A 24,461-nucleotide genomic window follows, 5' to 3' on the forward strand; every position below is an offset into this window, starting at 1 on the left:
CACCAGTGTGTGAATGGGTGGATGACTGGATATGTAAAGCGCTTTGGGGTCCTTAGGGACTAGTAAAGCGCTATATAAATACAGGCCATTTACCATGGCAACTACGGAAACTGACTTTTCAAAAAAGTGGCAATATTTTCAACTAAATCACCAAGTAGTTTGTATTGCCTAAAACTAACCAAGTAGTTTTTAATGATAATTAATGAATTGAACAAAATTATTAATGTATTAAAAAATAGAAATTCCATTAAAAATCTTTGATGTGTATAATGCTAACTTGGCTCTCTGGTGTGAGCAGTGATTGAATTGCCCCACCAGCACCAACCCCTCTGACCTCTTAAGTGTGACTTTTTCACTGCATGAACTACAATGAGATGTGCTGCGTCTCCAGATATCTACGTCTACATTTAAATTACAGGCCTCATTATGTCATTTTATCATATATGAAGTTCAAGTGAATCAGGAACTTCCAGATTTTGCTATGTATGGGACAGAACCTAAAACAGGACATCTGGCCCTTTTACTGCCCACCCCCAGTTTCTGAAAGAGAGCCAAATTCAAAATCACATTACCATTTCCAACTATGCAAATACAACAGATAATCACAGAATACAGCCTCTGTCTTTCAACAGCATATCTTATGTCTCATTTAATACACTATATTTTGATAATGGCAGTAGTTTTGCTGTTTCAACAACACCATTATCCATAAGCCTAACGTGCCTGCAGTCTAAGCAGCATAACCTGACAGAAGAGATGGGGTATAAAGACTGGGGAAAACCTCCCTGCACATTTTAGACGAGACTATGTCCCATGTAAGTGGATATAATATAATTTTTGCATTTCTGTCATGCTATAAACATATAAAAGCGCTTCTATATAAAAGATTACAATTTTAGTGTGAAGCCAAGCTGCTCCAAAACCCCTCTAGCTGCAAATTCAGCTTCAAAAGTCGCTAACACGGGGTATGTATTCACTGGTGTTCTGGGAGAAAAACCATTAAAAGCAATAAAACATTTCAGCAGCTACTTTGAGCGGGTAAACACCCAGGCAATCATATTACCAAGAGAAATGCACTTTCCTCTGCAGGACGGGATTTAAATGACACTCTAAACACCTCGCATGCAGACTTTCAGCAGTGGTCAAAGCTGTAAGACCAGGGACTGCTTAATCACTTCATTCTGATACAGAAATATTAGACGTTGCTGACGTTACTCTGAGCAGTTTCATAGTGCTCCACTGTCACGCAGCCAATTTTCAGTATACAAAACAGAGATATGTGATACTTGGCTCTAAAGATGTTGGTTCTCTTTGCCCTTAAGAGAAAAGCACAACAGCACTGAAATGACTCGAGTCGCCTGGGGATGACTCTGTTGCCAACACGGTAGCCGGGTGTCACAGAGCGATGGGCACCTGACCTTGAGAAATCAGCGGCAATCCAACACTTTAATGTCTATTTCACACACCATTTGATTCCAATGGATTTAAAACCCTGAACGACCATTTCAACAGTTGTTACGATCAACATTTTGACATCCATAATGTCCAGCAGTCGGGGTGGTCAGGCATCGCCTCTGCAGTTAAACCGGGAAAATGCTTGAATGTGTGTGTGAGAGCGAGGCGGGGAGAGAAGAAGTGAGGTCTTCCCACTGCATGGGTAACAGCTGCGATGGCAGCCGCTATGAGGAACAAGCGTGTCATTGAGTTTCTATGATGTCACTCTTTGGCGAGGCAAGCAGATGGGCTGGGCCAGGTACAGAACCTACCATTAATAAACACATACAAATGAATACCCACTCGCTGACAAACACAGCCACATTATGCATTTTCGACCCAGAGCAGAGAGCACGCGCACCCACACACACACACGAGCTCTACCAAAATGCACCGTCTCGCATGCATAAACACCTTTTCTCTTCATTTGACAGACTGCTCCACCCGCTAGTTTAAGATGCAACACATTTCGCCTAATATACCCAAAGAGCATGCAGCCCTAATCTAATTAGAGTGTCAGTCAGCAGAGTGTTCACCCAAAGAGAAATTAGGAGAGCACAAAATCTACAAACAGGAGAAAAAAAAATCTTGCAGGGATGTGGCATATCTACCACCGCCACCACCTTTTTGTGATATTTTTTAATGGTTTCACAGTTGCCCCTGCTGAGATTCATTACCTGTTCTAATTATAAAGGCAAATGAAATCAGCTCAATACATTATTAATAGAGAAACACTATTAGGATTCATTTGCAGTATTTGCAACAATATGGTATATTCCAAATGTTTTCATGGCTGATTAAAGACACATAGGGAGGGAAAAAAAAAGGTTTATGAATGTGATGGAAGTGCTGAAGGTTAGAGTGTGAATGAGACTGGTGACTGGACAGAAAGAGATGCAAAAAATGAAGGAGAAAAGGCAAAAGAGTCGAAACAGAGGGACAGAGACAGGTGTTCTGGAGGGGAAGGGTTAGTTTAAAGAGAGTGCTGGCTTTTCCACACGAGGAGGTATTGATGCCATATTGGACGGAGCTACTTATGAACAGGTGTGCTGTGCTTGGTCCCTGTGACCCAGGCTTCACTTCCTGCATGGTTACACATCCCATTGAGGTGCATCAGATCCGGGCAGGGAGAGGCAGGCATCCACCCCACTCAGGTCTAAGATGAAGGGACATCCACACTGCAGCTCTGTCCCTTGGACCAGCAGGGTGAGACGGAGGATTGCAGAACCAGCCCCACCCCAAGAGTACAGCTTTAGAGTGTAAGCAACCATGAATAAAAATGGACTTGCAGGGAAGTAGGCTTCATAATAATTATTCGTTTTAAAATCAGTTAAAGCCTTTTCTCAAATATCCCCCAGGAGGCGTGGGGTTAAAAATCCATTTGTGAGAAGTGTACCATGACATCGAGCTTGTCTCCCTGGAGACAGAGGATGTGACAGTAGGGAGTGTGCATGCGTCGGGTGAGGCTATATATACATGCATATATGTGTGCATTGTGTGTGCAGGGCATCTGAATGTTTGCAAATTTGAGAGTCACTGGAGCACACCGGCTCAAAGACACACAAGCCAGAGTAATACCGTTTCTCCTTTTTTAGATTTCAAGAGCAGATGTCTAGTATTTTAAAAGGTCAGCTGCGGGAGAATGTAATGTTCAAGTTACTACGGCCCGCAAAACAAAAAGAGCAAAAGCTTTATATACCATAAAAATAACAACCCCAGAAGTAATTTTCAAGCAATTTCAGGGTGTATGGATATAATGCTAAGGTCATAATGTGCATTACTGTTTTTTGTACTAATCACCACATTGTCTCTGTGATGCTGATCACATTGTCATCAAAGGGTTACCTTTAAAGGTGTTAAATTGAGGGGAAATTGGAAAGCAGATGACAGGAAGATAAACCAGTTTGCCTAGAAAAGAAAAAAGGGAAAAAGGCAGAAGTCTTGGAAAGGAGGGAGAGGAGCGGGTGTCCTACTTTACCGTCACACCATCTTGCCAGACGTGTTCCTTCTGAAGCTGCTCTGCTTCTCTGGCCAGTTTCTACAAGGTAGCAAAAAGAGAAAAAAAAATAGCAGTGTCAGTATCAGAAGTCAATAGAAAATTTATTTGTTTGTGTGTGTGTGTGTGTGTGTGTGTGGGCGTGTTTGTGTGTGCCACGGACAAACAGACAGAATGGAAATGGTGACCTTGTTCCCTATAAAAGCTGATGATTAGAACGGCAGCTGTCCTCCTTTAAGCACCGGTCTCACAGCACCAGGAGATGAGCATTCAATGTTTCCCCTACCACTGCCCTATATCCTCTCCAACTTACAAAAAATAAAATAAAATTTAAAAGACAAATTAAAAAATAAATGTTATTATTATTATTTTTATCTGCACTGAAATAACAATTATAAGCAAGAAAATATCCAATTTTCATCGTCTCAGTCAACCTAAAAACTGTTTATTCAGTTTGTTAATGCTTTATTAATCTTAAACAGTGCACTCTCTGTATTACAGTGTAGAAAATATCACTTTGCACTTGTATCTTCAAATCCATGTCTGTCTAATTGACATACTGTATGTAGTCAAAACTTTAGGATTTAATATTTAAATAATATTCACACTTGTTGCCAAGAAGCACACCAAGAGTCCAAATCCCCACCAAGGCAACTCACACTCTGGTGATAATTTAAGGCAATAGTATTATATTTTGTATATATTAATTTAATTTTCTTTGTTCTTGCTAAGTGTACTTTAAGACGTTCGTAGTCCAGTAAAAACGTATATATGACACACTGTTTGATTGCACAAACACTATGTAGGAGTGGGTAATGGGTAATAGGTACTGATTTGTAAATAACTGGACATGGTTTGTGAAATCTGAAAGGCTAAGGCTGTGCCATATCATATTGCCCACATTAATACTTGATACATTTTTACCTGATATGAAAGTGTCACATTACAATAACAAACATATGCATATGTTCCATGGTGTGTACAACAATGAGACAAGCCCGGGCATGTCTGAGAGCAAGAGCTGCTTGTCAGTGTCCAACAGCAATTAGGTATCTAGTTCTGCAAACTTGCAACCCAAACGTAAACAAGTCAACCAAACATCGCTTGTTGCACTCCATTCGACAGAAAGTTCAAATGGTAGATAGAAATTTCTTATGTGGTTACATGATGGAAAAGCAGAGCTTTAAGCAACTGGTTAAAAATCTCAACCCAAGATACAACATCCTAGTTATAAAATATTTTTCACTTTTATTATGTGACAATATTGTGCAGATCCTGAAGAGTTAGCTAATTGCTTTAGCTCTTGTCAAACTGAAGTGCTACATAGTTATGTTATGCTTTCACTAAATAGTTCCAGGGCAAACACTACTAAAGCTACTTTTGTGCGTATATTCCCTTCATGCTGTGTTACTGGAAATACTGCTGAGTCACTGCTATTGCACTACAATGCTGCTGCTGGCTCCTTGTTTCAGTAGATTCACACTTTAAATTAGGAAGTGCGCCATCTATAACAGTAGCCCAAAGATAAGAAGAAGGATGGAAAAAGTCAAGATAACCTTTAACTAATTCCAGGTGAACCTTTGAGCCAAATTTGAAGAAAATCCCTCAAAGGGCTCAAAAGATGTTCATGAAAAAAGACAAAGATCATAGAAAATGGATGGATGGATGATTTTTATTATAAAATTATTATTTTTATATAAGATGTTATTACATATTGCACAGGTAATAATAATCTTATACTGCAAGTGTATCCATTTATTTGAGAGCTGAGACACAATGTAAACAAATGTGACATAGTACCATACGATGTTTACAATAAGTACTGGTGCTGATCCTCATCGCTCCAAACAAAGACTCATCTTGAATGGCTGTTTGTCAATAATATCCATATTTTTCCACGCATGCAGATAAGAGATGGACATTAACTTGAAAGGCAGTGTTTGCTATGATTTAAAATTGTTATCTTCAGCTGCAGTCAAGTTAAGAATGCATTATTTGATTTAGTCCATATTGACAACAGAAGTTTGTGTGCACCATGACTTTTATATTTAATGCGCACATTTCTTAAACACCAACGTGTATGCTTATCTTGTTAAACGTTCGAACACCCTGGCAGCACACACTTCTTCTTTTTACTGTTTTTTTCTCTCTCAATATGCACAAATACTCTCCATCAACACAGACAAGGGTCACCTTCGTGATAACGTCAAATATGAAACTTGATTTCTTTCCCCTCATGCAGTGAAACAACAACGGCCAAATAGAAGAGTTGCTGAAAATCGTGTCATAAAATGTCAGTCAAAAGTCTGACTGAATATAAAGTGTTTTAACTTGAGCTTCTGTTACTATTCTGCTGACATACACATACTATTATCATCTTAAACTGATATTTAGCACCACTGCCCGTGATGTTCTTTCATGTTCTAACATCATTTGCTATGATGTGGTTCATCCCTGTAGAAACTTCTCTTATAGGAAGTCGTCCAAGTGGCAAATACGCCTCCTACCCCACAGTGAAACTCACCCTCCCTCCCTCTTGTGCTTCAGTATCTAGGTTTCCCCAGCCCTCTAGGGGGCGATGTTATTTTCGTCACAGAATAGTGTGATCAGCCACAAATCCCAAGGCTCGAAAAATTACTAACCCTAATTTAGACCCCTGCTGCAAAGAGATCTCATTCATTTGCGGAGCTACACCGAAGGAGCCTGTCCCCTGCTATGAGAGCCTTTTTATCTACAAAAAACACGCAAGACATAAACTGTCATTATAGTGGAAGCTGTCCTATTTCTATTAAGTGCCCCGCCCACCCCATTTCTGCAGAAACAATACATCTCAAAGCACGCACACAAGCTCTATGTGTGGTCATGCGGGATGTTAGTAAAGATAATTGCTTCGCTCTAAGCATGTACACAATGTGATATCACTAGCATAATTTGTGGCGTGCGGTAGCAATAAATCTGGATCTTTAAAGCCACTTTTGCATTGTGCTATTAAGCACCTGAATAAGCTTTTAATAATGATTTCATTCATTTCCTGTTGAGACAATAGAAAGCTAAAACAAAGAAATAAGGATCTAATTAGCTTATTGAAATTATTACCAGAGTCCATTATAAAAAGCAGTAATTGCACGGCTTTTTGTTAAGGACAGTCAACTTCGCTAAAGGGCAGCACCACAACAATAATCTCATAGCTATCAGCACTCCCATATTCAATTCGGGACAAACAGAGGAGCCAAACAAAGATTTCACTACACTGTGGCAGCTCAGAGGTTAGCCACATGATTTCAAACTCTGTCTCAACACATGATACACATAAAGCTTTTCATTAATATGCAAATATTTGTGAAGATATAGTAGCAAGTTGCATTTTCTTAGCAGTCTTTTCTCAGTCCTCTCTTATGATCTATGATCTAGCCATTCCCCTCAGGATTTAGTCTGTCAGTAAGAATCTCGACTTTGTTCCTTCAGAAAATCCATTTCCCACCCCTTGAGTGGCCAACACATCTTGTTTTTCCAGTTCTCTGTTTTCTCCAGCTGCCTTTCTCCTGGTCTTCTTCCTTCCTCTCGTCCTGGTAGGCAAACATTTCTCTGGGATCCTATCGCTTCTCTCGCTGCTTAATGCAGTCCCCGCTCCAAAACAGCCATGTGTCTTCATGTGTCTTTCCTTCCTCTGTGCTGGCCCAGATGGATGGGCAACACAAACAGCCAATGAATCACAGTGAGAGATGTGGGAAGGAGGGGGGCAGGGATATATCATCTATGCTGGTGGCTGGAGCCCAAGCAGCTTAGAGCACTGGATGAGCATAGTGAGATCAGCGCAGTACAGCACAGATAAGCCCAGTACAGGCCCACACAACACAGAAACTCAGCTACACTACAGCATGCAGGCACAAATACATCAGGACAGTCAACAACATGAGCGGGAAGCGCTAATGTTACCGCTATTGTAACCTTGACACAAAACGCCTCACATGTTGGGCCATTTGTCACGCAGTCGTCGGGCAAGGTCAAGAACCATAAACACAACTCTGCGATCTGTAGTGGCGTTTGAAGTGCTTCTACCACTTCTGCAGACTTAAACAACACGCAATGGAATCTGTCACGTATGGGAACATTGTACGTAATAGCGCAGGTGACAGCGTAATTGTGCAAACAACCAAAGAGCAGACAGCAGCAGCTTGCCGATGCCTCCGCTGTCGTAGAACACTGCCGGCGAAGAGCCGCGGTCCCTCACTGTGAACTCACAGAGCAAGAAGACGGCGAGAGAGAGAGAGGGAAAAAAAGTAACGAAAAGCTCAGCATGAGACGATTAGGATCTTTAATATTCATAACTGTTAAGTTTCCTCTCTTCCAGAGGGGAGCGGTTTAATCAGTCAAAGTCATGTTATTTCTAAAGGAATGACAGCACACCAGGGACGGACAGCGTCATGCTGTGGTGAGCGCCAACTCGACACTGGGCCGCCGTAGCCTGTTAGGCCTTTCCACTGAGCATTAACTTAAAGGGCACTCAACACATTGCCGCCTGTGTGATCTGGAGGGTCTTAAAAAACAGCCTCACAATGCGTGTGTTTGACCGCGAGGACACTTGAGAAAACACGACACGGACTGTACATGTGATGGCGGCTTTGACTAAGGTACTCGACACATTCTCAAATGACCCCTTTAGCTCGGTTTATGCGAACACTTAAGTCACCTTGGAGACCAAAAGACTGTGAAATGACTCTGCTGAGGTCACTTAACCTTCTCACTGCGACTAATACAGCGAGGGAAGACCCTTGGTACATTTTTCAATGAGAGTTTTTTTTAAAATTACGGCTGGCTGCAGACATAAAGGTAAGCCGGGTTCTTTGAAAACAAACAAAAAAATTATTTCTAAATATAGAACCGTTTTCTCAAGGGTCCTTCCAGCAATGTTGAATTAAACATCAAACCACAGCATCTCTATAGTCCTCCCAAGTATCCTCTGACACATGCATGATAGAGACGAATTTCCAGCACTGGTAGATCTACCAAGAGACAGTTTGAAAAGCATGTCACAGCTCCATAAAATATTGTTGTATTAGGAGATAAGTACGATATGATGATTAGAGTTTGAGTACAGACTGCTGTTTGTTATATCTGCTGATAAAATACTTCTTGCACTCACAAGGTCACAGATGTGTCATGGCCCTAAGAGCTGCTCAGTGTGCTGTAGTAATGCAGGGAGACGTAATGTCATGCAGCAGTTAGTCCATTAGGGGGCAGCAGACTGAGCGCCAGCAGTAGCAGCAGCAGCCAGTGGAGCCTGTCAGAGTGAGAGCAGTCTGCTTTAAGCTCTTCATTCTGTCTTCTCCACTCGGCCGGGATTAAGGCCAATCATAGAAATCACTGAGTCAGAACCGTCCCACAATAACAGATGGAGGGACTTTCCACTCCAGAATTTTAAAACATCACAGACAAACTCACTTTCACTCGGCCTCGCACCCTCGCCACCACCATCCCCCACCGCCGCCACCATCTTTCATTCTCGCACCATCCTTTTATCTCTCCTCTCCGCTCGGCTGTTTTATCCTGCCATCATATGCTGTACTCCATTTCTCTCCATCTGTCTCAGTTTACTGCCCCCAAACTTTCTCCCTCCACTAAAGCCATATTAATTCCAACAACACACTCAAATCAACTGCAGAAGAGTTTAATTGACTTCACAGATTGGAGAATTTCCTCTGTGAAGTACTTTGAACTGGGAAAGAGCTGGAAAACTTATAACTTGTTTTGACTGCAACCCAGCCTTCTGACAGACTATCAAATTTCAAGATTGCCACGCAAAGTTCCTCCGAGGAGGACACTGATAATAACAATAGACGTTCCCCCTTTAGAGTTGCCAAACAATGTAAAAGTCCATAATGAGGTGCAATAATGACCCTTAATTCCAAGTCCCTGGTTGGTTAGCTACTGGCAGCTGGGTATTGTAGCCGTTATTAGCTAACTCTGACAGAGGATGTGCATGGATGGGTGGGAGACCCTGCCTTTGTTCTGTGATCCAAAGCACCCTGTGGCAGACCAGTTTGCAGAGGCTGTGTGTGTGTGTGTGTAGTGCTATTGTAGCATGTGCTGAGATAATCCCTGCCTTTGTTTCTCACCCATAATCTTCCTCCACCACAACGGAAATGTTAACACTGTCTTTTGCTTTTCCCCACTCATGGCAGCGCATTCCCAACTCCACTTCTGTTTCCACAGAGGCTGGATCTGGAAGATGTGAGATGTCACCTACCCACAGCAGCATCAGCTCACCAGCTTTTCAAAATCAAACACTCTTTTTTCTTTCTCTACACTCCACAGAGCCTCGCGGAAACACTACATTTCCAAAGACGATTGCCAGCATTGTGCGGAAGCTTCTGTGTAGTTCACTGAGACAAAAAAGGCAGCTGTCTTTACTCTGGAACAATAGCTGCTGCAAAGAGCTCCTGTAACCTCACAGTGGTTCTTCAGCGTTACGCCAAAGTGATCGACCTTGATCATAAACCCTTGTGTGCTAACAGATCTACTTCTAAGTTTATGATATGGATATAATCAAAATACGATTATGATAGAAGCAATATCACAGGAGCAAACGTGCTAATCTAATATATTACTGACTGCTGAAGTATCTCCATAAAAACAATTCTCGCTAAAAACTAATTCTCTTTTAATTGGGATGCTCTTTGTTTCATGTGAGATACACTCAAAATAATATGCATTTCACTCATTAAACCACAGTGCCTTTGAAGCTAAGTGGCAGGCTCATCATAGCACAGAATGAGGCCAAAGACCATTGTGCTACACATTATCATTCACTGGAGCTGCTACCACTGTAATTTCAATTAAACCTCCTATGGGATAACTGCTACAAACAAGCTCTATGTAGATAAAACGCATGCTTTCAAAACTATGAATCCACACAAGTCACCATGCACCAATGCAGCACGCGTGCGTTACGGTAAAACAAGGTCACTGCAAGAACATGCCATAGAGATCTGCAGCCTTGAATGCTCACAGGTAGCCATGATTCCTACATGCAGAGGCCAGCAGGGGGCTCAGGGTGAGCGTGCAGACTGAGCAGTGTGTTGATGGGGCCAGGATCAGCTCAGTGACATGCGAGTGTCTGGCTGGTTGGGCTCACTGTCTATTGTTTGACAGATAGTCGCAGACGTGCCCAGCCTTTCCTGCTGTTACTGGCATCAACCAGACACAGGAGCAGAGAGGGAGAGAAAGGGAGGAAGTAACATTTCAGAAAAAAGGTTCTCCAGCAGCTCATAAAGCACTGACCTTGTGGGTGACTTAGACAAAGAAAGCTGCATACTTGTTGTCTAGTAAAAAAAGTGGTGAATAAAATCCATAAGTCAAAAAGAAGAAGCCCACTGACGTTCCACAAGAGAAAAAGTGAGCACATCACTTCCCTTTTACGTGGCACAAATGTTAACATGTTCATGGGGCTTCACAGACGACCCACATGTTGCGTCCACCTCCTCCTGTGTAGGTGGAGCGGGTGGGAACAGCATCATTAAGCATGTCTTCAGAGGTTAGAGTGACATAAGCATGCGGCATCACAACCAACAACAACAGAACAAGACAGAGAGCTCATGTCTGTACTCCGCCGCTGTTCTATATTTCAGCAATCTGTTATTTGTGTCGCATCATGACAAAAACCCCAATCATTGCCAAAACACACACACACACATTATGTAAAAACACACACGCAAACATTTAAAATGAGCACGAAAACAGCGGCAGCTGACATCTTGAATGGAAGACAAGCATGATTGTACATGCACACGCTAAGGCGCACTTTTAATCACCACTGGTCACGCGGCGCACCGACACAGACTCCACTGAGATGTATGTTCATACTGTACACTTGCAATCAGACCAAAAGAGCCCTCATTAATCAACAGGCAATCAGTTATACAAGCATTTGTATGCTGTGTGTCCCTTCTCTGGCAGACGTACGCTGAGTGCTGGGCTTGGATGAAAAAACAGTTGGACAGTCAGATGTGTGTTGCTGAAACAAATGAGACAATGTAGACCATTTAATGGGATGGAGACGAGCAAACAACCAAAGCTTGAAATTGTGCAGAAACATGCAATAGCAGTGGGGGGGGGGACAGTCTGACATCACTAGACTCTCAGTTAATAAGCATCAAAATCTGTTTTGTGAAATACTAAAGCTACATATGTTTTGATCACTGTGCTGTGGACTATTTGAAAATAATTACAAAATAAAACATATTTGGACTTGTTTGGGCGTGCGATGCTTCATTGGCACATCTGATCTGGGCGGGTGAATCAGCATTAAGTTTGCATGAACATAATGTTGATTCAGTTGCCATATAATTACTGTTATTTTGTCCTCGTTTGCTGATAGAGCAAGCAAAACAGTTCCCACACATAGTTGTAGTTTTTTGCTTGTTTTGATCAGATTGTAGTTTTCTGGTTAATATGACTAAATAACCCTCGAAAGATTTTTAGCAGACATGCACAACGTGTATCTTACCCGTTAACTAAGAGATGAATCTCTAGTTATTATGTATGGGCTCCAATCAGGTTAAGCCCGATCGATGTAGGATCTTTAAGATCGATACCGATATTTGGTAAAATCTGATATCACAGCCGAAATTTTTGTTCCTTTCAGACACGTGAAAGATAAAATAATAAAATGATTTTTTAATATGTGTTTCATAGGACTCCTTACTAAAATAATATGAGAAGACAGTTTAAAAATAATCTTGTTTTATTGTTATCATCATCCAATTAGCCCTGCTGTTGAAAATTAATGAGTGGCCTCTGGTGGACAAACTGTGTAACAGCAACACTCGCGACATGGCTAAAGGCAGTTTCTCATGCCTCCTCCTTAGTTTTTAAAATGTCCATTTATCTGCCAATATAAACAAAGACACCAGTATACTGTATTGCCACATAGCTAATATATCGGGAGGATGTCACTGTCCTATTGCCCCCATGCCTCCCAGGAATCATCGGACTGCCCATAAAGCCATTCTCCAGCTCTTATTCTTAAATGCAAACTAATATCTAACCTCATCACCTGATATAGTTAATGTCTGGAGGTTAGGGTTGCATCAACATTGAATCTAATGTACTACAATATAGTTTTTTATGTTATGTTTTAAATATATTGATGCAGAGATGAAAAGAAAGAACAACAAGAGGAGGAAAGGCTCTTTTTTATTTTTTTGCTTAGAGCCATACCAATATAATCTCAGCCCATCAGCTTAGCTTGGCTCGTCTCACCTCACCTTTCCACAGCGATGTCTGCAGTTCAAGGGCAAACTGTATATTTTTTCTGTCTATTTTTGCCCTTTACTTCAATCAGCTTCCCTCTTACTTGAAGATTACTGATAGTTTAATGAAAAGAGTTATACTGCGGGAGCTTATAAGGGCAGTTCTAATTCAACTAAAAGGCCACGATGCGTTTCCTAAAAGCTATTTTATGTCTTGCAGATTTACTTTGCTCCCTCCCTTTCGTCTTTACGGCTACAAAGGGAAAATGTATGCTTCCTGACAAAACCACTGTCAGAGTGCAAGAAAGCTCAATGACAGCAGTTGGTGTTTGACAAAGTATATCACTGACAGCGCACGGCAGGTCAGTTGTTGAGGATTTACACATGTGAACACATGAATACAAACCTTCAGTCATATTTATCCATGCATACACACACACACGCACGCACGCACGTGGACACACACACGCGCACATACCCTATCCAGTATTCCAGCAGACATAAGAGAGGAAAAACATGCAGACACGGCTGTCTCTCAAAGCAATTACAGCAGACTGAAACCAAATTAAATTTGAAGCCTAGAGCAACACTAGCGACTGAATGTCTATGACAGATATGACAGGGGAGGAAAGGGAGTGCTGCGGGACCAAAGGGTGGAAGACATGATGAAGAGAACGCCAGGTGTGGGTCAGAGAGGAAGAGAAAGCTACTTGGATAGAAGAGCAAATAGACAGAAGTGGGGCAGAGAGCTGGTCCCACGCAGAGAGCATCGGGAATGAACTCAACCGAGATTTAAAGGACGGTTCAGATGGTTTAGAACGCGTTAGCTCAAGTTCACTGCAGACACGTTCGAAAACACGCCATATGTTGTTGGACTGATTTGGCATCGTCTGTATAATAATTTCAGGAATTAACTTGGAGCTTTGCTTAAAACAGTAAATGTTTACCATAAAATTTCACATTTGCATCTGCTGAGCAACACTTTTTATCCAGTATATAAAATTTTGTCAATGACATACTGCAACTGTGACAGCACCCCCCACCAAAAAAAGTGTAGAGACCCAAATTGTATCATTTAACAGACAATATTATCCATATGAGTAGCTTTCCTTACTCTAATAAAAGTAATGGGAAAAAGAAAAGCTTCTAAAAGTTGGGAACTCATTCTGAAACCATGTGGTATGCTTTGGGACAAAGTATTGCAATTAATTGAGTAAAACATGCAAAACTCCTACAGTTCACAAGACTTCGCCAATGGAATTCCTGCTAAACGTAGTATATTTTACAACTTACCAAGCAATTATTTATTCAAAAATAATTAGCTGAGAAGGCAACAAAAACTACAACACTATGAAAACGCTGAAATGAAAATGTTCTTTCATTGAATAATAAAAGCACTTCTTTAAAAAAAACTGTTTTAACGCTGGAAACTGATGCCACGCAAGTAGAATTATACTATCTGTAGACCACTTAGCAATCACAAACATGCGCTCGTTACAGGCATACAGATTAGCTCAGTTTCCAGTTCTCCACGAGATATCATTTCACCATTTTCATTATTCTAGTCCAAGAAATGACAGGATTAGTTGTGGCGGCTTTTAAACATCTGATGTTATCTCGCTCTCCTGGGTGAACAATTAATCCCCCCTTATTTCCCTTCTTCTCATCACCCTCTCTCTCACTCCCCATCCAGGCCTTAACTTGCCTTCTTTTCTCTGTTTTTTCTTTTCTTTTTTTACTAGAGAGAAATAGAGCTAAGTGTCCTGATGTTTGAGCTGTGTAAGTGGACACAAAATTAAGTTTTTATAATCACTAGTCAGTGCCCCACAATTGGTGTGATTTGTTTAAAGAGCAAAACCAATACTACATGGATTCATAATCAGGTTTACTACAAGTAAAACTATGAAATGACTTTAACTGGCAATGTGCCTTCTGACTAACACATAAATGATACTGTCATCCTTGTGTGGAGAATAAGAATAAGCTCGCAGGTTTTCGTATGATAATGTCAAATAACATCTGGCTAACTATGTAAATGTTTGATCAGTCTGCTGTGGCTTGTCCTCATGCAGTTCATGCTCCTCAGCCACTGAGACATGATGTGTTGAATATTTAACCAAGCAGCGATGCTCAGAATTCAGCTGAGACTAACATATGCAAGATCTATATGAGGCAATTTGTAGAGGCAGACAGAACAAACAGAAAACTAAAGACGTAATTATTAAAAGGTTTGAAAACGTGTGTCTGTGACTATGTGCTGGGAGGTCCATTGTGACACAGTATGCAACAATATAGCTCAATTCTTTTTCTCCCCGATTTTAAATTCTCTCTCAAAGAATCCCAAAGCTTTCTTTTCATTACAGTGTGATGTGGATAGACTGAGAGTGCTTCTCTCTGAGCTGCTGATACACTAGGGTGACTGGTATTGTGGGGTTTTTTCTTCTTTTTTTGTGAAAATTAATCTGGACTTCAAAGTGTCATCAAAGAACCAACTGAACTTAATTATACCATATGCACAGTATATTCTAGAATCCAATATGGGACCATTTCCTGTTTTATTCTGAATTAAATTACAAAATAAATGTAAACTGAAATACTGCTTTTCTTGGGTAAGTTACAGTGTGTACAATGCAAAGCTTACATATGATGTGGCATTGTAACTAAGTACCACTGCAAAGAAACCCTTCTGAATAACTTTTGTGCATATAAGTTGTCTAGCTGTGGCATATAGAAAAATAAAAGTACAACTGCTGGGTGCAAATAGTGCTCACAGCGTGTCAGGAGTCCTGCCATCACACACTGAGCCTGCAAATGTTGTAATTTAAAACCTTGCTGACTCATGAATACGCTGGTGCCAAGCACACTAGATAACAGAATAAACATGTAAATAAGACATCTTTGTGGGGTTTGGAGAGCTGATTTTTCACTTTTCCTATATAAGATGGCATTTTGCCCATAACCTGGGCTTGATAAAGAGCAAATTATCACCCAAAAAGTAATTATTGAAAGATACCATTACAGTGTTAATAGCTACCATAGGATCAGAGTGGTGGATATCTATGGGCAGAAATGAAATAAACTATCCATAACTGTGTTTTAACATGAAAATCAGATTACAGTGAGTATTTTATATGGAGAGAGCATAGACTGTATATAAAAGATGCTGGCAGCCATCATGATCATCCTCTGTGTGCCTGTCAGTGTTGCAAATGTGGCAGTGGGGTGTGGTTTTGGTTCAGAGGTTAGAAGTGATGACGTTGCACAGATAATGCATAATAATTGATGCAGGAGCACAATAGGGGCAACCTGTGCAAGCATAGACAGCGGCTGGTGTAGCCGCAGCCACAATACAACGAAGGAAGCTGACCCTGAGTGCAAAGTGCACGAGTGTATAAAACACAGTGGTGGATTGTGAACTGTTGGTGTAAATAAAATATGTAAGTAGTATGGGAAAGCATTTGTGAGTGTTGGGGAACACGCTGTAGACAGAGCTGTGCTGTCTCGCTACTCGGCTTGCCTCAACAAGTAGTTTGGCCATAGTCATCTTTAAAACCAGACTTGACTAAGCACAGACTGGACATATGTTTGTGATTTGTCATTCACAAAGTAGCCACACCTTATCAGGTTTATTGAGTTGTGTGTTTGCAGCTTGCTGGCCTTTTTAGACCAAGAGCTACACCCAGGTTTTAGGTACAATGGGAGTAAGTGCCCTTCTACAGTGTGTGCCATGCTGCAGACCAATCAACTATTTGCAGGCCTGTAAATGGGTTTAAAAGCAGAGAAGAGACTGCATTTTTCAATAAACTGATATAGTGCAAAAGCAGAGAAAGCAAAAAAAAAAGTGAAATCGTGCTCGATTTATTCCTGCATTTAAACTTTACTCATTCTCTTGACAATATTCACATTTTCTCTCAGTGGAAATGATTTGGCTTTGTGTGCATATGCTAAAGTGTAATGGTTTAAAGGTACCGTTTATAATTCTTTTTAGATTATCTACAAAAAAGATTATGCTCATACTACACATGTGGCTAAAGACCAGGAAAATGCATAGCACGCCCAATATTCTCACGATTAGTTATTGTCCGTCTCTGTACAGCTGACAACAAGCTGACTAAACGACAGCTGGTTATAAGCTAACATTATGCTAGCTAATGCTAGCACCAAATACAGCAGTGTTTACTGCAGCACAGAAAGCCATCAGACAAAAGTGAGCTACACTAACTCATTGACTCGTATCTGGACTTCCTTCGCAAAGTTTTACAGACAGAGTAAATAAACATGGGCACCTTGTGAATTAAATATCAGACTGACAGCTGACAGTCACTACAGATGAACAGTAGCTAGACTTTTCAAGTGGACTCGGGGGAAAAAATGTAAAATACCACAAATTATATAATTAAAACATGTTGCTTATTAGCAAGTTATTAGTTAGTTATTAGTTATTAGCAATATGTTAATAGCTATCATAAGTTAATAGCTAAGTTATTCAAATATGTTAAAATGCAGTGCGTACAAAAATGATTGGATACACAAGCAGTAGGAAAAACATGCCAACAAACATGGCCACAGTTATAGGGAAACACTAAGTGACTGGCCAGGCCATTAAGGGGTGCAGTCCTAATGTAATGTTTTTGATCTCTCTTGGCAGACTAAACACGTTTGTCCTACAGCAGCTACCGTAGCTAGGATTAAGCACTTGAATTGGGAGTGGTAAGAAAACAGAATTTGTTGGCTAGCAGTGAGATTTTATACATTGTACCTTTAACCAAAACAACTAGACTATTTCTTTTATTCTAAAGTCAGGGATCTTTTATTTATCTTATCTGATTTGATTATTTTAGTGTATGATAGCAACATCCACATACATCAATCCACTGACGCTGTAAAGAGATTGGATTAAGAATTAAAGTTTAAAAAAAACTTAATAAAGATAGCAGTGGCTGTGATATACTGTAAGAGAGGAGAACTTGGATCATTTATGCTGACCACGAGAATAAGACACAGCTCTGGATAAATGACTGATAACACAAGGGGTAGAGCCCTGGGCCTACAAGAACGCTACCAAGTCTAATCAGTCTAACACGGCTGAATTACAAATACTAGAGATATCTCATACTTGAATTATCAGTTTTAAACACACACACGTACAGATTCCCCAACTCAAAAGCGCACACACACACGCGCAAAAAAATCCATTCACATACATCTGTTTCTTAGGCGCTAAGCACTGTGCAAAGGCAGAGATTGAAAATACCTCATTTAAATCATTTCAAAAAGAACAAACTCATTTTTGAAAATGTGTCATGCACACAGCGGTCTGATGGCATATTCAGTATCATTACAGACTAACATTGGTCAAAGATTATAGCGGGTAGCCCATTTGGTCTGTCTGTGTGGATGAAGTCAATTTAGAAGAAGGCATTTCCAGCTTCTCATTACCCAAGTGGTATACACTGCGCACCTTTTATCTCACCTATTACGTGCTAAAAATATCTGCTGTTGGAGAAACAACACACTGCAAGAAAGACAACTCCATAAAACAAAAAGGCAATGTGGAATATCTTAAATTACAGAAAAACCATTGAAGGAAAGAAGAAAGGGGTGAAAGATTTAAAAAAAAAAAACAAAAAAAAACTCTACGGCGAAGTAGAATCATTTAAAAAGCACAAAGTGTGATTCAAGGGGAGAGAGAGGGAGCGAGGTAGGTAGGACTGGAGCAGTCTAACCTTGACAGAGTGCATCTTCTGACAAGCATCTGCCTCCTGTAATAATTTAGAAATAATCTCCATCCACAAAGGCCCAGCAGTCTGGCAGAGTAAATGCTCTGTGCCTGATCGATCACTCCGATTCAGCCAGCTGCCGGTCTCTGTGTGCGCAGGCCTAACATCGATCTCAGGCCTCCCCCCCTCTGTCGTACAGACGAGCGTGATAAAGTGAGGAAGACGATGAAAAGGTGCGAGAGAATGGAGATGGCAGTAGTGATGCCAAACCGAGAAGAACAAAAATGATACAGATTCAAAAGCTAATTTCAGAAACAGCAGCGCAAAGTAAAAAGAAAACGGAGCGAGAGAAAATTGAAAAGAAACATTTTATGACAAAGAAAGCAAATACATATCCACAAAACTGCAAGACAAAGAGAATTTGGGCTATTATGCCGCTTCCCCGTGATGCTTTGCTTTATGGCAAATATTATCCAGTGGACAACAGAAAATCCTTTTGTTACAAGCATTTTTTTAGTACAGCAGGTGGCCACCCAGTTTTGGAAAAAAGGAATACACACTAGCACACACATGCACACCCCATCAACACATCCAATTACTACTCAGCGTTGTGACAGCATTAACTGCCACTGTGCATTTGGCCCCTAGCAATTAATTGACTTTTAAATAGTGTGCCATTAGCACCAATTTAAATGAATAGATGTACTCCTCCGCCTTCACTTAGCACACTTTGCTGTGGTTGATTTTAAGAAACACCACCACTGTGTCATGTGAAATGGCAGTGCAGCAAGCAAGATCTCAAAACAGAATGGGGACAAAAAAAAGCCTCTAAAGTGTGTGATTATCATGTATACAGACCATGATTATAGTATCATGTTAGGCATTCACACTAAGCCACCTGTGTGAGAGTGTGTGAGAGAGGTGTAGCCTGAACTTTTCAGGTTCTGTAAGACATAATGGGACAAAGAACTATTTTTTAAATTGATTTTAGTTCATTTTACTCACTAATATTTCTCTATAAAGGTCTGCTTGTTATTTGCATTTATAAGCACTCATATTATAGTGCATTCCAAACCATTCGGGTTTGCATGCTTTTGCGCACTAAATACCTACATTTGCTCAAAACTACGCTGTAAATATGCTTGCAACTTGCATATTTAGCTAGCAAGAAATATTGCAACTAACCATAGACTGTAAACACCTGATGGGCACAACCACTGTGACGTCATCCATTGGTTTGGTTACTACAGCCTGGAGGTTTGTACTGCATGTTGAGCGAGCCAGAAGTGGCCATATTTGAACGAGAGGATCGAGTGAATAATGCTAGCTACCTTGGAGAAAAAGGTGCAATTTTTGTCAATCACAGTCTTTTTTTCTAAGAATTAAAACTGACAGCATACAGACAGAAAATTCAGATTTTCTTAAATGCTATTTGTATTTATAATAAAAGAAATTATTGAACACTTTCTCCCAAACTTCAGTAAGTTACAGGATCTTCTCTCTCTTATTTTCAACAACTGAAAAGAAAATAAATAAAATGCTCTACAACTTGAAAGAGGTTCAGCTAATTATCTGAAAACGAGTTGCAGTACGCCCACCGTTACCTGACATATTTACCAAACAAAAGCAGGTCCAACAGGTTTTATATGACAAAACAAATGTCAGTTACACCATTTCCAATGGAGTATATATGTTTATAACTTTACCAGATAACAGGACATTGACTCCTTTCTTTCTTTTAGCTTTAGCTACTTCACCTTTATAGGCGTTTTTGAAACGCCAATTTTCAGCTGCAGATGGGCTATTCTGATTAGGTCTGATGTTACGAATGTTTCCGTGGCGGCTGACTTTGTGTCTTCACTCATAGTGAGGAGATTGAAGGCTAATGACATTTTAGTCTGTGTGTGTTGCACGAAATGAATCAGATCATAATCTGACTTATACAAGGGTGATTGGCTGGTCACCCATCGGGGCTGGGAATGCAAGAAATCGGCTGATTCTGGTCCCCGGCCGTTCGAGTGGTGCAGTTCTGCTCATTAGTGCTAATATATACATAATAATATAATTTAATTAACAAAAACAATTATTCATATTGTATTATTATAGCATATTGTATTATTTATCATATTATTATGTTCTAGAAGACAGAGAGACCATAACCCTACCCGAACGGTCCAGTTTGACACATTGAATTTCTTAACAACGCATAGTCCTAAAGCTTAATACAAAGAAATAGTTGAGTTATACAAAAGTTGCACCATCTTCAAAGTAAATTAGCTATATAGAGACGTAAAATGTGTTTGTTTGAGGCTGTAGACATGTTTTTACGATGCAGGTCAAGGGGACAGACTTGCCTTTGAAGTTTCTGCTACTTGCAGAAGATGGTGCTCACAATGAAGGTACCATTATTTTGGAAGGCCTGATATTCAGGCTCATAGTAATTGCATGACATTTGTTTTATTTTGCAAAGAACACTTTGGAAAATCAAAACTTAATGCAGTGTTTAATGCACTGTATCGTGCTCAGTATTATAAATCTTAGCAGGGGGAGAGGGGGTCAAATGTTTGAGGCTTACTGTGATAAGCTGAACCTGAGCTTGTAAGTTTGTAATCAATGATAGGGATTAATGTGTATCAAAAAGAAGAAAAGAAGCTGGGTTGCTTTTATCTGAGGTCGCTAAGATTACAGGAGCAAAGGACAAACACAAAAAAGTGAGAGCAAAAAAAGAAAGGGAGCAGGCCGGTAAAACAGGCAAGTGTAGAGAAGAGAAGTGAACAAGAAGAGACAGTGTGAGATAATTATTATCACAGAGGTGGTTTTCCAAGGTCAATATTTGCGATTCTCCTCAACTGTCTCTCAAAAGTATAACTCCCCAACCCCCCGAGCTTCCTCCAGCACCTCCTCTCTCCTCGACTGCCTCCAGGCACACTCCTATCTTCCCTTCCCTTCTTCTTCAATTTCTGCGCCTTTCCTCTGTCACTCATCCAGTGGAGGAAAACTGTCCCATCCCTCTGGTCACTTCTTCGAATGAGCCAAAGCTACAGCTGACAGCGACCACATAGCTTTTCAAACACAGGACAAATTAAATGGTCAATAAACACACCACTGGGCCATTTCTCTGTGTAGTTTGAGGAGGCACCTGTCAGTCAGGGGAAAAAAACAAGGTAACTGAGCATCAAACCACATCTTTCAGCCCCTACTTCATTGGCCTGTAAGGAAAAACACCTGCCAATCATGAAAAGTGTTAGGTCATTATGTTAAGACAGGCTATAACAGGCTGACAGAGTTATGACAGGCTGTCAAAGCTCAAGACAGTGGGGCAGAAAACACGAATGAGGAAAAGGAGGAGGACAAAGGGCAACGGGCTGCAAAAGAGGGGCCGGTGAACCAGAGTTTGACAGCATGAATTCAAAACTCATCCTAAAGACTCGAAAGTACATACAGGACTAATATAACTTTAAGTGTCTTTAAACTTTTCCAACTTACTAAACTCCCAAAACAACAGACTTATAAATATTTGAGAAAGTGCACTTTTCTTCACTGTCTTCTCTTTCTTCTCACCCTCCAAATGATGTCCTCCCACCTTCACCAAGTGCTGGCTATTAGTGCATCACTGAACCATAAGAGCTTGGTAAAATGTTAGTTTTCAATATAAAGTGCCATGAATAACTGTTGTGAACTGTTGCTGTATAATTCTTCCTAGATTAGCGCAATCAGGCCGGCCAGTCTCGGTGAAACTTTGCACAAACATCTACACACATATAGGAATTCTCAATGTGTTGATATTTTTATTATGTTATCACTTTAATTATTTTAATTATTCCTTGTAGTAAGTTCATTTTATCATTTCCCCGTAAATACAATCTAATGTTCTCCATTTGTGGTTATTCCACATGTTACGCTTAATGTCCACACGTCATTTAACGGTCACCAAAATTTCTAAATCATTTCTAAAATTTTCAATCACCACTAAATGCAGAACAAACTAATTGAAAAATCTAACAAAGAGTTTTTCCAAACATTTAGTAATACACAGTAAAAATGCAATTTCGTGGTAAAGCGTCCAAAATAAATCAAATATTTAACATGACAAAAACAGTTATTTTAAATGAGTTATTATTTAACTGTCTAATTCCTCTTGAACAGGTAGAAACACACAATTAAAGGTTCTGCCACAATTCTCTGTTTTACATATCAGCAAACTAGCATTGAAAATAAATGTTAAATCTAATTTAAAAAGTTAATATACATTTTTCTTAACCCAAACCAAAGCTTGAACCCCTAAACAGGTGCATTTGGCAAACGTTATGTCGAAGACTTTGAAAGTCGAAGCGGTCCCAGCGTGTGACCTCTTCGCTACCACTACCAATTCGCACACGCATAAAAAGAGCATGTGTAAAACAGAAGGGAAGCTCTGGGCATTTGCTTCTGCAAATGTGCTTTAACACCAATAACAGCACTGATTCGCTCTTCTTTTTTTTTTGTCTAACCGCTATTGCAGACCAGTGCCACAACTGATATGAGATGATGCAACAAGCTGAGACAGACTCTGAATGGCTTCCACTTAAGAAACAAACACAACAGAAGAGAAGTGACAGCGCACTGCAAATGAATGCATACTTGGGAGAAATGGAACGGAGAGAATAATTCAATCTGCAGCCACCTCCTCCAGTCAGCCAAGGAGAACTGAGCTGAGGGGAAGGCGGAGGAGGAGGAGAGAGGGCTGAGGCGTATGATGCCTTTCTCCCTGGGCAGGGCTAGGGTGGCAGGCACCCAGATAAGCTGGGGCCAACCAAAGATTAACTGCTTGCTCTGATGGAAGAGCAAAATAAAGGCAAGTCGACCTCTGATTCCCTTGGCCTCTCTGCATGAGTGTCCTTACTCAGTGGGGACAAGTGGTGGGGATCGTGCACAATAACCATGATGAGAATTTTTAAACAGTCAACAACAGCCAAGGCAGAAAGAAACGAATGACATTCCTCTTGTGTGGAATAGGAGCTGCACGACCCCTCACAGCCTTTCAAACTCATCCCTTTTTGTCTTTAGAGTCAGACTTTTCATTTTCCCGCAGTCTTTCACCGGAGAATCATACAATAGCTTTGGTGGGTGCACCAGCAAAAGGCTTCTCTGAAGATCACTTCTAATTGTCTAAGCCCATTCAGTGTTGAAGCAGAGGAATTACAAAAAGACAGAAGTTTGCAGGTAAAACTGAGCGGTTCTGCAAGAACTGTAGTGGAGCCGTGACGTTGATCTCTTGGATCATTGCAGATTGAGTGCTAAGGCTCAGCAAAAGGTAGATCTTACCCATTAACCCCTTAGCAGTCCTACAAATTTACAATTAGTCCCCTAAACCATCCAATGTACCGTGGGCGGTACGTCCGACTGCTAACAGGTTAAACTTTCCTTACTGTTGGAGACCTGTGTAAATGCTTACACCTTCAAGAAAACAAGAACCACAAACCGCTCAGACAGCGAGCCTACAACCAGCAATGCAAGACAGTAGGTTTGTGCAATGAATATATTTTGGTATTACCTCCATATACAAGATGGTTAAAGGTTGGGAGCTATGTGATTTTAATACTTTGCATCAGAGGAGTTAGCAAAACAGCCTTTTTATAGATATGAACAAAAAAGAACTGTCACATATCACACAGCTAATTATTGATGCATACAGCTTTGTCAAAACAACATAATTATTAAATAAACTGTATCATAGTATTGCTTTACTGAACAAGGACAATACAGAGCAACTGAAACAATAATGGGAGAAAGAATTTAGGCATTGTCATATTCACGGATGTGTGGCAAACAGCTTGGACGACGCAATAATCATGTAATTCCTGGACCTGAAGGGATTTTCTAGAAAAAAATTAATATGTTTTTTTTTTGTTACTCCCAATCACAAACCCAAATTAACTGGAACTCATCTAGTGTGTTGGAGAGAACGTAGAGAAAACACAGCAGATTGTGGACACATTTTCTGGACTTCCATTCAACATT

General features: G+C 40.4%; 1 protein-coding gene across 5 annotated transcripts in view; it reads right to left on the reverse strand.

Annotated features, from left to right (window-relative positions):
- Positions 1-24,461, reverse strand: part of cacna2d2a (calcium channel, voltage-dependent, alpha 2/delta subunit 2a) — a 171,110-nt gene that overhangs the window by 77,938 nt on the left and 68,711 nt on the right. For all 5 annotated transcript variants that reach the window (XM_013908602.1, XM_005724753.2, XM_013908601.1 and 2 more), the window contains one exon: positions 3,473-3,532. In XM_013908602.1, the coding sequence (XP_013764056.1) occupies positions 3,473-3,532 (60 nt within the window). The remainder of the gene's footprint in view (positions 1-3,472; positions 3,533-24,461) is intronic.

Source organism: Pundamilia nyererei, unplaced genomic scaffold (assembly GCF_000239375.1).
Source record: "Pundamilia nyererei isolate P.nyererei 1_Seehausen unplaced genomic scaffold, PunNye1.0 scaffold00012, whole genome shotgun sequence".
NCBI classification, from domain to species: domain Eukaryota; kingdom Metazoa; phylum Chordata; class Actinopteri; order Cichliformes; family Cichlidae; genus Pundamilia; species Pundamilia nyererei.